We start from the raw sequence: 14,404 nt of genomic DNA on the forward strand, positions 1-14,404 counted from the left end.
AAAACATGTTGCAGGCATCAAATTCCAAATGAGCTCATATTTGCAAAAAACAACAATGTTTTCCAGTTTGAACGTTAAGTATCTTGTCTTTGCAGTGTATTTAATTGAAGATAGGTTGAAAAGGATTTGCAAATCATTGTATTCTGTTTTTGTTTACAAATTACACAACGTGCCAACTTCACTGGTTTTGGGGTTTGAATATCTATCAATCAATGTTTATCAATCAATGTTTATTAATATAGCCCTAAATCACAAGTGTCTCAAAGGGCTGCACAAGCCACAACGACATCCTCGGTTCAGAGCCCACATAAGGACAAGGAAAAACTCACAACCCAGTGGGATGTCAATATGAATGACTATGAGAAACCTTGGAGAGGACCGCATATGTGGGTCTGAAATACCTACAAGTTAAACTGGTGGTTTGTTTTCTCCCAGATGAATATAAACATTCACCATATGTAGAACATAATGTGAGTTAATTAATTCACTCACCCACCAAACATTATGGTGGCCAAAATGCACAAATATGAGCTTTGTTGATGTTATAGACTTGCATGGAATGTTAATCAGGCATATTTGGTCAGTGCATTACTGCTAGCTAATCAGTGCTAACATGTTATTCAAGCTAATGTAGACACCATGTGTTTCCTTCATTATAAGACTTATATAAGGCATTTAATTATTTGCGGCTCCAGACAGATGTTCTTTTTTTAGTTTTTTTGGACTACTATGGCACTTTCAACATTCTGGGTTGCCGAACCCTGGTCTGGGACAAGCTGGAGGACACCAACCTAGCCCTCTCAATTCCAAATGTGACACGATGCCCACAACCAGCCAATATAGAACCCGCAATACAAAGGAATTATTATACTAACACAACAAAAAGCAATCCATACTACTAGCGCAGGGTACAGCAAAATAAGGCCAATAGTGGCATCATTTGACAAACAAAAACCGTTCACTTTAAGCCCACTGTAAAGACCTCCTGACAAACTAATATGTTGCATAGCACTGTAGCATGTAAAAGATGAAATAAAAATAATGCAATAGGGCGAAATAAGCCTTTTGGTAGCCTATACTTATGTTGTGAGAGTAGCGTATGTTTGTTATGTGCTCCTTTAAGAATGGCAGTATGTGAGGTGAGTGACATGAGTGAGTGAGTGAGTGGGCGAGTGAGGTGAGGGAGCGGTAGCAGTGTGTGTGCAGGAGCGCTAGTAGCTTTGTGGATGTCCAGTTGGCTTTGTGGAAAACATAAATAAAGTGACAGAGTAGCAACGAATCGACGGCCTCGTCATTCCGACCCAAGAACGGTTTGGTTGTTATCATCAGTCATCAACAATTGAGAACAGAGAAATGGATATTGGAACAGTGTAGGTCTGACTTGGTAGGATATGGACAGCAAGTAGTGGACACACACACACAGAGACAGACAGACAAAGAGACAGAGACAGAGAGAGAGAGACAGAGAGAGAGAGAGAGAGAGATCAGAAGGCATAAGAAGTATCTGCATTTGATTGTTTACATTTGATTATTAACAATCCGGGGAGGGTGTTAGTTTAGGGTTGTAGCTGCCTGGAGGTGAACTTTTATTGCTAATCACCTCCACTCCACAAAAGCCCTGGTCTCCTCACACGACGCTGCCAGATCGTTTCACAGCTCTCCAAGTGGTAACGCTTGGTCCTTCCTCCTCCCCAGTGGGTGCGGGATTCTTCTTTGTCGGGAAGAAGGATGGATCACTCCGCCCCTGTATTGATTATCATGGATTAAATGACATTACTATCAAGAACAAATATCCATTGCCGTTGATTGCATCTGCTTTTGAGCCCCTTCAGGGAGCTACTATTTTCTCCAAGCTAGATCTATGAAATGCATATCATTTGATCCGTATCAGAGCCGGTGATGAGTGGAAAACTGCATTTAAGACCCCACTTGGACATTTTGAGTATCTTGTCATGCCCTTTGGATTAACTAATTCACCAGCAGTATTTCAAGCCCTTGTAAATGATGTACTTTGTGACCTTCTGAACCGCTGTGTGTTTGTGTACCTAGATGACATCCTGATCTTCTCCCGCAACAAGGAGGCCCACGTTGAGCATGTCAGGCCGGTGTTTCAGCGTCTCCTGGAGAATAGGCTAGAGAAGTGTGAGTTCCATGTCACCTCTAAATCCTTCCTGGGGCTGATAATTGGGAGTGGCCAGGTGAAAGCAGACCCCGCGAAGGTGCGCGCAGTGGAGGAATGGCCTCAACCTACTACTTTGAAAGAGCTCCAGCAATTTTTGGGTTTTGCCAACTTCTACAGCCGTTTCATCAGAAACTACAGCCAGGTAGCTGCACCCCTCACAAAGCTGACTTCCACATCCACTCGATTTGTTTGGACTGCAGAGGCTGGAGCTGCTTTCAGGGAATTGAAGAGACGTTTCACCACGGCCCCGGTCCTCATTCATCCAGATCCTTCTCGACAGTTTATTGTGGAGGTTGACGCCTCAGACTCCGGGGTGGGGGCCGTCCTGTCCCAGCGCTCAGCCGATGACCAAAACCTTCATCCCTGTGCTTTCTTCTCCTACCGCCTGCAACCTGCTGATCGCAATTACGACGTGGGAAATCGGGAACTGCTCGCTGTCAAGCTCGCCCTGGAGGAGTGGAGGCATTGGCTGGAGGGGGCAGAACACCCGTTCATCGTATGGACAGATCACAAGAACCTCGCCTACATTCAATCGGCCAAGCGCCTCAACTCCCGTCAAGCCCGGTGGGCGCTGTTCTTTGGTCGGTTCCGGTTCACCTTAACCTACCGTCCAGGTTCTCACAACAGTAGGAGTAGATGGAGGTTCTGGAACACTCTGCTGCGATGGTTCTGCTGAAGGTTGTTCTGGAACGCCCCCCAGGAACGGCTCCGATGCACCACGGCCACTCTGATCCAGGGAGGATCCCATAAGGATGAGATGACGACGGTTTCGTCTGATGGTCCCATGGGGTCTTTCCACCAGATATGATCGTGGAGTGGTGTGACGTCCGATGATAGCTCCGGCTTTCTTTTGGTCCTTGATCCACACGTCCTGTGCCGGATTCAGTCTGTCAAGGTTCATTGCACGATGTCGCAGGTTGTAGCGTTGTGCATCTTTTGTCCTCTTCTCCGCTTCTTTCAGCATAACAGCTTCACTATCGGGAAGAGCAGGATTTAGCAAAGCAGGCAGGATAGGCACTGTTGTGCGGAGCCTCCTCCCCATGAGAAGCTGGATGGGTATAGACCCATTGTCGAGAGGGGTAGCCCTGTAAGCGAGCAACGCAAGATAGGGGTCATCTGCTTTCTTCAGGAGACATTTCCCCATCTGTACTGCACGTTCGGCTTCGGCGTTACCTTGAGGATATCTTGGACTACTGGTAACGTGACGGAACCCGTAAGACTCTGCGAACTCAGTGAAGCCTGCTCCGGAGAACTGAGGCCCTCCATCTGAAACGAGAAGATCCGGGATTCCATGACTTGCATAGATCGATTTTAGGTGGTGGATTACATCGTTTGACCTTTTGGAGGTCAGCAAAGAAATCCCCACTTGACATGTAGTCCACTACCAGCAGGTAGGTCTTGGTACAGAGCATGAATAAATCAGCTCCTAACTTCTCCCATGGTCGGCCTGGGTATGGTGACGGCATCAGCGTCTCCTTGTGGTTCTGTCTCTCCTTACAGCATGTTTGGCAGTTGAGAACCAACTCGTTCAGCTGCTGGCTCAGCCTGGGCCACCATACTGACTGTCGTGCCCGCTTGGTGTCCTTCATGCTGGGTGGTTATGGAATAAATACAATCATAATCACGTTTTAAAGATGTCTGTCGTTAATGACCGCAAACATATTTTAACATGTCCTGTCCAGCCACTCAGACAAATCATATTGTTGATGTCGATAATCTATATCTGTGGAACACATTTATTTACTTTACAAAAGAGAAGTGTGGGATAGTTCTCTTGTTGCCTTATTTGTATTTGACTTAATTCAATGGATTTATATTCAGGTTTGGCGCAGCCGGACCGGAGCAGGAGGGGAAAGAAAAAATAGAAAACGGAAGGCAGAGGGGGAAATTGCGGGGACAAGAGGGGGATAAGACAGAGAGACAACAACAACAATAACAACAACAACAGAACAAATATAGGATATTACAAATATCATACCAAAAATAATATCAAAGAAGCAGTTAGTGAAGTAAATATGAATGACACAGAACATTATTACACTACAAATCGAGCAATACAAATACCAATAAAAACAACACTATTGATAATAATAATTATCTCTATTGTTTAAAATGCAACAATACATATACTGTATGTAATGATAACTTGAATTACAAAAGAAAGCAGATACATGGGCAGGGTAGTATATTAAACGTTTTCATTGTTATGTTTAAATAGGTGCTGTGAAGCTTTAGCAGTGCCATTTTAATAGTACTCTGACTGATACATACATCCCTAGTAGAACTTGCTGTGGCTTAAAAGGAGTGGACTAGGAGAGGCAGTGCTGCTGCATCACCCCTAGAGGTCACCAAGCTACAGAGTTTCACTGGAACTGGACTAAAACACTGGAAATGCAAATACTGTAAATGTCACCTCAGCTCCTTAATGGAGACTTTTAGTGGGAACATTTGTAAATGTAATTTGCAGTATTTTTTTTTTTACACATTTACAGCTTGACCTATTTTAGTATTCTCTGTAAGTAAAGTTTAGAAGACTTGTTTTAATCATCATTCAAGCACATACTCCCCCCCCCCACCACAAATGCTGCAAAAGTACAATATTGAGGAAGGCAGCCACTGCAGAAGATGTGTATGGTGGAAGCAACGTTTACACTGCTGTGGTTGGCAGTGGGAGAAAGGTGGATGACGTGTTATGCCCAAGGACACAATGGCAGTGACGAGGATGGCCAAAGCTGGATTCCAACCAGGAACCATCAGGTCTCTGGTCATTCTTACAGCCAGACTTGTGTGTTTACTTCCGTACCAGACGATTTCGGCTACAACTGTTGCCTTCCTCAGAGGTTGTCAAGCGATGTCATATGTGATCAAGTCCCCAAAAGCATCAACAGATACGAGGTTGTCACGTGACGACCTGTGAGGAAGGCAACAGTTGTAGCCAAAACCTTCAGGTACGAAAGTAAACACACAGGTCTGGCTGTAAGAATAACAAATTGCATACTTTTTTGAAGACCAAACGAACCTCTTTAGATTAGGTTTCTGCTCAGCCGCCCCAATGTCATTATTCAAAAAAGAAACGGTCTGATTTTAGGCTGTGGTCTGCATAGCAACACAAATTAATCCAGTTCAGCGTAATTCCCGTTGTTTATACATATAAAGGAATACATTTTATTTAGGACTTTCAAAGCTAACTCAAGCGATTAATCACAAAATATTATCACATTCATCATGTATGAACGTAGATTAATGGTGCAATTTATATTGCTTTGACCTGAATCGCGGATGTTTATCTGAAAGGCTGATCAGGTTACTGTACGGTCAGTGAGACACTTCCAAATAAACCCAGACGGTACTTTAGATGAAAATGTACTAAAGTTTTTAACAAATAAATGACGTGCATTCAAGAAACTCTTTTAAAATATGTTTCTGTGTGACATTCTTACATTTGTGTCAAAATACTGTATCAGGGTCTTTTTAAAGTTAATTTAGTAGTAAAGTAGTTTACTGCGACAAAATGCGAGCAATCCAAATTCACAAGTTTGATTAATGTGAGTTGAAAAAAAATCCAATTGTTTGACAGCACGACTTAAGATACATGATATGAAGGAACTGTGCCAAAGTTATAGGGGCGTTAGGAAATAAACTTACAATATTCCCATCAAAATCTATTGGAAAATACAGGAAAAGACGTAGTAACACATTCAAATCATGGTTTTCAGCATGTGGCCCTTCAGACTTACTGACCTAAATTCAGACATAGCTCCAGTTCTGCAGTCCCTCCCCTTCTATTTATATTTCACTCCACTTCCATTTTCCTCCCATGTCACTTGTTGCCCTTCTTTTTTGGTTGTTTTCCTCCGTACGGTCCTCAAAATAGTGGCTGATGGCTTGGACTTTGCCAATATTCCAATGCGGGTAATGTCTGAATCTTTCACCTTCATTCTTTTCGTGTTCATTTTCAATCTCCTCCATGTTGTGTGGAGATTATTGACCGAGTTCGAATGTAGGCCGAAGGCCATCTTGTCAAGAGGTGTTCATGGAGGACTTGAGCCCGGGACAAGTGGCTGTCAAGCAGCTGAAGCAGCAGTACCTAGAGGCCTTGCAGGCTAACGATGCCCAGGAGGTCCTCCGAATTCTGCACACCAGCAAGATGGACATAGACACGGTGCTGGAAGTGGAGGACCCCAGCATGGTCCTGGCTTCTTACAAACAAGGTTAGGCAAATTGGACTCATATCTGTTGTTTGTTCACTAGATGGTGCTCAGGCTCCAGAAATCAGACTGTTCTGTGTGTCTAATGTGCAACAGGGTATTGGCTACCAGGTTACAAACTAGAAAGCTCCTGGGCCATGGGTCTTCATGTTTGTGTGATGTACAACGCTGTGGAAACTGCGCTGGTGCTCCTTCAGGAAGGTGCTGCCATCAACCGCATGCCCAATGGGAAGACACCGTTGCACGTGGCCTGCGAGGTCTCCAACGCCGACTGTGTGGCTCTGCTTTTGGCGCACGGTGCAAAAGTCAACAGCCTGTCACTCAGCGGACACACACCATTGCATTACTGTATCACCAAAGAGTCGGTGGATTGTGCCAAGTTGCTCATCCTTCAAGGTTAGTACACCGACTTTGGTTAGTACTGTCCAAGAGTATACCCTATGGGGTTCTTGCATATTCCTTACAGCAAAAAAGTCTTGGCTTTGAATATCTTTCTGTGTGGTTAGCATCTTATCATCCCCTTGCTTGTGTTAGTTTCTACGGGTAGTTTCATATTCTCAAAGGTGTCGTCAACCGACTGGTGATCATTAAAATGGAAGAGTCCAGACTACAGACCCTGAAAAGAATAGGCACTAGAAAAAGGACTCATGGTGAAAGTAAAAGGGCAGTAAGCAGTCATCCTTAGATGAGTCAGCTTAGATAGGGTTCAGACTCCAGACCCTGAGAAGAATAGGCACTAGAAAATGGAAAGATAGAAGAAAAAAAAAGGGCAGAAGAGCAATCCTCCTCAGTATTCAAGTTGAAGTATTCTTGAGATACTGATACCAAGATACCTCAGGTGCATGAGTAGATAAAGGACAGAGTCAAAGTACTTTGAGAATTTTGTGGGCTATACAAGTGAAAGGCCATTTGCCCAAACAGATTGTACTTAACAGGGTCGTATTATGATTTAAAGACTTCGTTGTGGTCTACACAATGGTGGGCCGTCAGGGCCAGCAAGGCCTTCTCTGCTGGCCTAACAACCAGAAATCATGATCATAATTAAAGATAAAACTATTTTTTTAGATAGGCTCTAGCGTCCCCCGCAACCCTGAAGGGAATAAACGGTAGAAAATGGATGGAGGGATGGATGGATATTTACTTTCTCTAAATAAATAAAAGTATTCATATTCTCTTCATGTCATATCCTTCCAGCGCTGTTGTTTTTAGGTTAGAGTTTTTATCCAATCAGAATTCAGCTAGCTTATGTTGCCATGCTGTCCGAAATCTGCGCTGGGGCCTTCAGAATCAACAATGCAGGTGTCTATGCACTGTAAGTGAACAGACACACATATAGTTGATAGACAGTTGCGATAGCCAATCAGATCACGAGTTGTTGTCAGTAAGGCATTCTAGCTGGCCTAAGGTTGAGCGTGACATTTACGCGTCCTGTGATTGGATACTCAGCGCGACCGTTAGCGGATGAATTTGAGAATACAGAGGTGATAGACAGTTGCGATAGCCAATCAGATCACAAGTTGTTGACAGTAGCCTATCTAGGTAGACTGATGTTAACGAGACTGTGATTGGATACTCACTTGTCATTCCAAAGTGAGTACCCAATCACAAGTTGCAACTTAACAGGAAGCAGGAAGTGTTGACCCACAAAGAAAGTGAGCAAAACGTTGATTAGGTGGCAGATACTGTATATATTGTGCTGTTATGAGCTAATGTAACATAAGAACTCCATTACCCAGCATGCCACAGTAGTGGAGAGCATGCGCAGTAGCCCCGTTTAGGTTGTTGAATGTAGCCATGCCGGCAGCTGGATGTTATTGATGAACTTTAAGAACTGAGCCAACACGCCTCGTCTGCATCTTTTATGATTAGACAAGACAACACATATAAACATATGTAAGGCCATTTTTAAGGAGGACATTTAAAGAGAAACTACATCTTGTAAGACGATATCGGCAATGAAATGGGGAAATGCCCGCCCTTTCTACTCGAATCAGCCGACTACGAGCGGTACCACTGGCTTATACGGCGTCTAATGGGTGCTACAAATTGTGAGTTCAAATATTTTATTTCTTTATTTTTTCACGTTTAATGTTTTTTACAATTTCAATTTCGACAGTATCACATACGATATGCTTTAATTGCTGATGCGGGTATATTGATTTTTAAATGTGCCAGAAAATAACCCGTTTTGTACACTGTTGAGGTGTTTCAATAGGTGTGCAAATGTGTTTCTGTATAGAATTTCTCCAGCAATGGTCATGTGGTGACATAAATGATGGTATTTTGAGAGGTAATCACTGAAGTCGGACATCACTGAAGGCCTAGGTGGGAAACGCACGGCCCACCACTGGGTCTACATAACATGTGATGCTGGTTCTTTGGTCAAAATGTTGCATAGATGATGTTTTACAGACCATCTTCAAGTCGCTTTCTGACCCTCTCTTTTCGCGGGCGCTCTTATTTACGTGCCTCTACTCTTCTCCCTGTAGATTTTATCTTCCAAATCAAGTCTACTGACAGATATAAATTAAAAGCGTACACTACTTTGTGTTAGAAATGGCAACAGCGGAGGATGCATGTGTATGTGCAAGCCAGTCTGCCCCACCACAGGAGGATAGAGAAAAAAAATGAATTTATAGAATACAGCGTGGACTCGCACAAAGCTCTTCCTAGTGGCGAAGTTAGGAGAGTGGCCGTGCCAGGAATCTGAGGGTTACTGGTTCAATCGCCACCTTCTACCATCCTAGTCACGTCCGTTGTGTCCTTGAGCAAGACACTTCACCCTTGCTCCTGATGGGTCCTGGTTAGCGCCTTGCATGGCAGCTCCCACCATCAGTGTGTGAATGTGTGTGTGAATGGGTGAATGTGGAAATAGTGTCAAAGCGCTTTGAGTACCTTAAAAAAAGGTAGAAAAGCGCTATACAAGTACAACCCATGTACCATTTCTAATTCTTACCATATATGGAGATATCCGCTGACATCACAACTGGGAAAAGTGCCACAATTTGGGCAAATTCCAAACAGCTTGTTTGAAGGAAGTATGAAGGAAGGCAAGAGGCTTTTATGAATATCTCCGCCATGCCTCCATGCTTTCATTTCAGATTTTTGAGACTTATGCTGATCCCAAATACACAAAAACAGTTAACAATAGGTGAGGAAAGTAAGTTTTGCATAATGTGTCTCCTTCAACTGAAAATATCTGTGTCATGAAGGTGCCAAAGTTACCACCCCCAGCCACAACAATGAAGAAGACACACCCTTGCACACCGCAGCCAGATTTGGAGTCCCAGAGCTGGTGGCCCTTTATTTAGCCCATGGAGCATCAGTGGATGGACTCAACTCTTTGCAAGAGAGCGCCCTGATGACTGCCGCCTTTTGGTCCTTTGACCCCAAAGAACAAACCTACAGCCAAGATCACCATCTTGTCTGCCGCCTTCTGTTGGACCAGAAAGCAGGTCTGGATCGAGCTCCCCTCCTAATCGACGTGGGACTGAGGCTTATTTTAATGTGTTTTCCTGCAGATGTCAACCTTCAAGAGGAAGACCATAAAACTGCTCTTCACAAGGCAGCCTGGAACTGTGATCATATTCTGATGCAGATGTTTCTCGAGGCCGGAGCGGATACACGAGCGATGGACATCAACGGCTGCTCTCCCATTCAGTATCTCATCAAAGTGACTGATGTAAGGCACACAGCCCTACCAGAAATCTGCTATCAGCTGCTGCTAAACTACAATGCAGCTAGGATCTATCCACCACAGTTCCACAAGGTACGGGGACCATGATGGTGTGGAATGGAAAGCACTTCTTAGGTTGTGTGTTCTTCCCAGGTGTTGCAGTCCTGCCACGACTACCCCAAAGTTGTGGAGATCATGGTGAACTCTTATGGACGTCTGAAGCCCACAAGGAAGTGGAGAGAAGCCATTCCTGATGACTGCTATAAGGCAAGTGCGAGTGAAGATTTTTACAGACCGTTTTAAATCATGTTTTCTCTCTTCTATCGCAGAGGCATAAGGAATTCTACGACTCTTTGTACAACGTTTGCACAAACAGTCCTCGCAGCTTGCTGCACCTCACCAGATGTACCATAAGAGGCAGAATGAGTAGCTCCTGCGAAAGAGGGGTAGCCAGTCTCCCTTTGCCATTCAGCATTAAGAACTATTTGTTGTTAAAACCTGAGGGGATACTGTACTAATTCCTCTACATGAAATTAGTTGAACAAGAAGGGTTTCTAGAGAGAACATTAAATACCGGCTAAGAGGATGACACACATTTCACTTACAGGTTATCTTTTTACCTTCATTGATGTTTTGTTGTGGAGCCTAAAGTTCTTCTGCTCCATTGCATAACCGGCAACCAGCCTTACTACAACTCAAGTACAAACACTTGACAAGTTCCTTCTCAATAAATGTTTGGTTTTCTAATGGACTGCAGTCACGTTGAAAAACTGACCTATTTCCTACACTCTAAAGAATCGTTTGAAAACTTGAGAAAGTATCAAGATATTTAAGTAGGACTTCTGCAATTTACCCATGTGGTGAGTCAGTACGCTGTCCAATTTATCCTGGGTTGATAATAGCAGTGATTGTATAGTTGGGAATTGTCAAGAGACTTACTGGGGAGAATGCTTACAAAGCTCTTGTTGACACCAAACAGGTAAAGGACTTTACATATGTGGGTTCTTTTAAAATACATGGAAAATGATTTGCAAATGAGAACACACAATCTTTTATTTTTATAAAATGTATCAAGTATTTGTTATGTTGTAAAAATCTCCCCCAAAATGAGGTAGACTTTGTTCCAAATAAAAATGTATCTGTTTAAAACAAATGCTGTAAGGTGTGATTACAATGGCTGGCGTGACCATTTAAGACTTAATGTTGGGTTCTAGTGCCAAAATATACGAATGGGACACTTGCCAAGCTAAACCAAAACGAATTTAGGGGTATAGGTTGTATTCCCCTGACGTCACGCCTTGCTCATTAACGATGCCAGGCTCCAAGTGGTGGTCCAGTGAGCCTTAGGTGTCATAGCGTTCTGGGCGGCATTTTGCCTTTCTCCAAGAAAAATACCCTATGCTTGTGTTGGTTTTGGCTGTATGAATCGTTAAAACCGCAAAAAGGATAAAGGTTTCTTCAGAGTTTCTTGAGAGGTAATGAAGAGGGCGAAAGATTAACATTTATTTATGGGAGTCGACGAGAAGGCAGAGTGGAAGAATGTACAAGCTTGCAGTAATCACTTTGTTAAAAGTTTGTTTAATATACTTTTAACGTTTATTATTTACCATTGAAGTATTATCTTCATCTTATTTGTAGTTCTTAAACACGTGTTAGCTACAAGTGTTTTGAAAAGCACCAGCTCTGCAAGTTTTAATAAAAAATAAGCATATCTCAGCAAAACCTAAAAGAGTTAAGTTTATACCAAAGACAACAATCATAAATGAATCTTTCAGCACATACACAATGTTGACATCTGTAGTTATATTTTGATAAACAGTCATGAATGAATCTTTCAACACATACACAATGTTGACATCTGTAGTTATATTTTGATAAACAATCATAAATGAATCTTTCAGCCCATACACAATGTTGACATCTATAGTTATATTTTCATAAACAATCATAAGGGAATCTTTCCGCACACACACAATGTTGACATCTATAGTTATATTTTGATAAACAATCATAAATTAATCTTTCAGCACATACACAATGTTGACATCTAGAGTTATATTTTGATAAAAACACTACTCGGAAACGGTGCGTGCAACAACAACAAACATGGCTGTAGACGTGAAGTTAAATCATGAAATGCAACCTTACCAGAGCAAAAACGATGCATATTTGTCCGGGAGAGTCTTGATACCAATGTCCTTGACCCAGCCACACACAAAGAAGTTGTAGACCTCCATGCTTTTCCAAGTTGCATCTGTTTTGTCGTGTAGAATGATGTCTAGAGCACAAAATAGTTAATATGTCTGGGAACGCGGCCAACGTATAATCCTTGATATCACTCCACAAATCGCTTTTGATAAAGTATTGGGATCTATTCCATTGCATAGTTGGATTTTTTGGTCGTATCTGCTTTTTGCAGGAAGATCTAGGCCCCTTGCGTACTCAGTTCACACACTGTCTTCTGCACAATAGCAGTGGTGGCCCACCACTTTATCACGTGACCAAATACCACCTATAAATTACTATGAGTACATTCACGTTAGAGATGTTTATATTTGCCCAATATAAGTGATCAACCAATATCACATATATTCAGTACCAAAAACATATCTGAGGATTAGAATAATTGTAGAAGGACTGTTAGGACTACACATCTTGCATTTGATCTAATTGGATGGATTTAATTATTTATTTTTTAGAAGTCTAAGCCTGTCCATAACAGCGAATAAAACCACTGCTAATAAATTTATTTCCTGTGGCCTGTTTTGCAACTCTGAAAAACATATACCCTTTGAGAAGAAATATGATCAGCGTAGACATGTCAGACGTGCCAGTTTGACACTTGTTGATACAATACTGCAGCTACCATACAAAAAGGTGCACACACGGAGTAGTAGGTGCACAAAACAACTGGCTGTAACTATTTCTGTAAGCTGAGATACTTTTGGACTAAACTAGACAGAATATACATGTTTGATGGGCAAAGCGGGCCAGTGGACTGTGTCTGTTGTGTTTCCTCATCTCACATTCTTTGTTTTAGCTTCTTGCAAGCAACATGTGTATGAAGCTATTGTACCAAAGGATTAAACAGTGTTTGTGGTGTTTTTTTATTTATATTTTGTTAGGTTAGTAGTGAACCACATCAAAAAGAGAAGGATGATGTTAGACTGAAATGCAAACCTTTAAAATCTTAACCATTTGCTAAAGAGGAAATCAGTTGAGAGCTAAAACGTCTAAATAGAATGTTAGGATGCTTTACACCAGGGGTCACCAACCTTTTTGAAACCAAGCGCTACTTCTTGGGTACTGATTCATGCGAAGGGCTACCAGTTAGATACACACTTAAATAAATTGCCAGAAGTAGCCAATTTGCTCAATTTACCTTTAACTCTGTTATTATTAATAATTAATTATATTTATCTTTGTGGAAACACTGATCATCTTAATGATTTCTCACAATAAATATATATAGAAACAGATAAATATCAATATGCAACACTTTATTTTTATATTTTCTCTAAGTGCACATTTTTCAAATTGAACATTTTCAAATGATCACTTCTAAGACAGTCTTGTGAAATCACAATATCCCATTTTAACTAGCTAGCCACTAACATTTTTTAACAAATCATGAATTACTTTGCACCATGTTTGTACAAATAATAACTCATGTAAAATACAAAAGTAAACTCTCAAATTTTTAAATCATGTCACACTTTGAACAGGACACCAAATCTGTTATCTGTTTCTTTGTCAGTTAGTGGGAAGCCTGGCATTGCATGCTGTTAACTAGTGTGTTGTACTCTGGTGTGTAACTTGACACTGCAACTCTGAGTGAGTCTTGCAGATGTGCATCAGTGAGGCGTGTTCTGTGTTTGTTCTTGATGAAGTTCATGTCAGAAAAGGCTGATTCACAAAGATAAGATTTTTCCTCATTGTTTGCGGAACCTTCTTAATCTTTTGGACATATTTTCACAGCAATCTGGCCTTAAGCTTAATTATGATAAATGTAAAATGTTAAGGATCGGAAATCTAAAGGGAACGTGGTGGACCAGCAGCCTATACAATCATGTGTGCTTCAGGGACTGTGTCCCTTGCAGATGTGTTGTCTATGTTGTGGGAACCAGAATATTGGTAGCAGAAAGAAATAACCCCTTTTGTGTGAGTGGGTGTGGATGAGTGTGCATGGGGGAGGTTGTTTGGGTTGATGCACTGATTGAAAGTGTATCTTGTGTTTTTTTCTATGTAGATTTAATTTAAAAAAAAAAAAAATAAATTAAAAAAAATTTTTTTTTTTTTTTTTTTTTTTAGAACACGCCCGCGGGCGACTCATCTGGT

At 41.8% G+C, this 14,404-nt stretch overlaps 2 protein-coding genes across 5 annotated transcripts; one reads left to right on the forward strand and one right to left on the reverse strand.

Annotated features, from left to right (window-relative positions):
• Positions 1 to 1,625: 1,625 nt before the first annotated feature.
• Positions 1,626 to 14,390, reverse strand: clasp1b (cytoplasmic linker associated protein 1b). Of its 3 annotated transcripts, none has more exons than XM_062029250.1 (4): positions 12,215 to 14,390; positions 3,549 to 3,772; positions 3,356 to 3,448; positions 1,626 to 1,744 (listed from the first exon to the last, which is right to left on the reverse strand). In XM_062029250.1, exons 1-4 carry the CDS (start codon positions 12,301 to 12,303, stop codon positions 1,734 to 1,736), a joined length of 417 nt encoding a protein of 138 aa, XP_061885234.1. In that variant the 5' UTR covers positions 12,304 to 14,390; the 3' UTR covers positions 1,626 to 1,733. The 3 variants fall into 3 exon arrangements, with proteins under 3 accessions (XP_061885234.1, XP_061885233.1, XP_061885232.1); XM_062029249.1 differs by lacking the exon at positions 1,626 to 1,744 and adding an exon at positions 3,044 to 3,267; XM_062029248.1 differs by lacking the exon at positions 1,626 to 1,744 and adding an exon at positions 3,044 to 3,267 and having other exon boundaries at positions 3,520 to 3,772.
• asb4 (ankyrin repeat and SOCS box containing 4) lies at positions 6,043 to 11,229 on the forward strand. Of its 2 annotated transcripts, none has more exons than XM_062029247.1 (7): positions 6,043 to 6,094; positions 6,163 to 6,393; positions 6,487 to 6,786; positions 9,603 to 9,845; positions 9,912 to 10,159; positions 10,220 to 10,333; positions 10,396 to 11,229. In XM_062029247.1, exons 2-7 carry the CDS (start codon positions 6,216 to 6,218, stop codon positions 10,582 to 10,584), a joined length of 1,272 nt encoding a protein of 423 aa, XP_061885231.1. In that variant the 5' UTR covers positions 6,043 to 6,094; positions 6,163 to 6,215; the 3' UTR covers positions 10,585 to 11,229. The 2 variants fall into 2 exon arrangements, with proteins under 2 accessions (XP_061885231.1, XP_061885230.1); XM_062029246.1 differs by having other exon boundaries at positions 6,047 to 6,094; positions 6,187 to 6,393.
• Positions 14,391 to 14,404: the final 14 nt, after the last annotated feature.

The sequence above is a fragment of the Entelurus aequoreus genome, linkage group LG20 (assembly GCF_033978785.1).
Source record: "Entelurus aequoreus isolate RoL-2023_Sb linkage group LG20, RoL_Eaeq_v1.1, whole genome shotgun sequence".
Lineage (NCBI taxonomy): Eukaryota > Metazoa > Chordata > Actinopteri > Syngnathiformes > Syngnathidae > Entelurus > Entelurus aequoreus.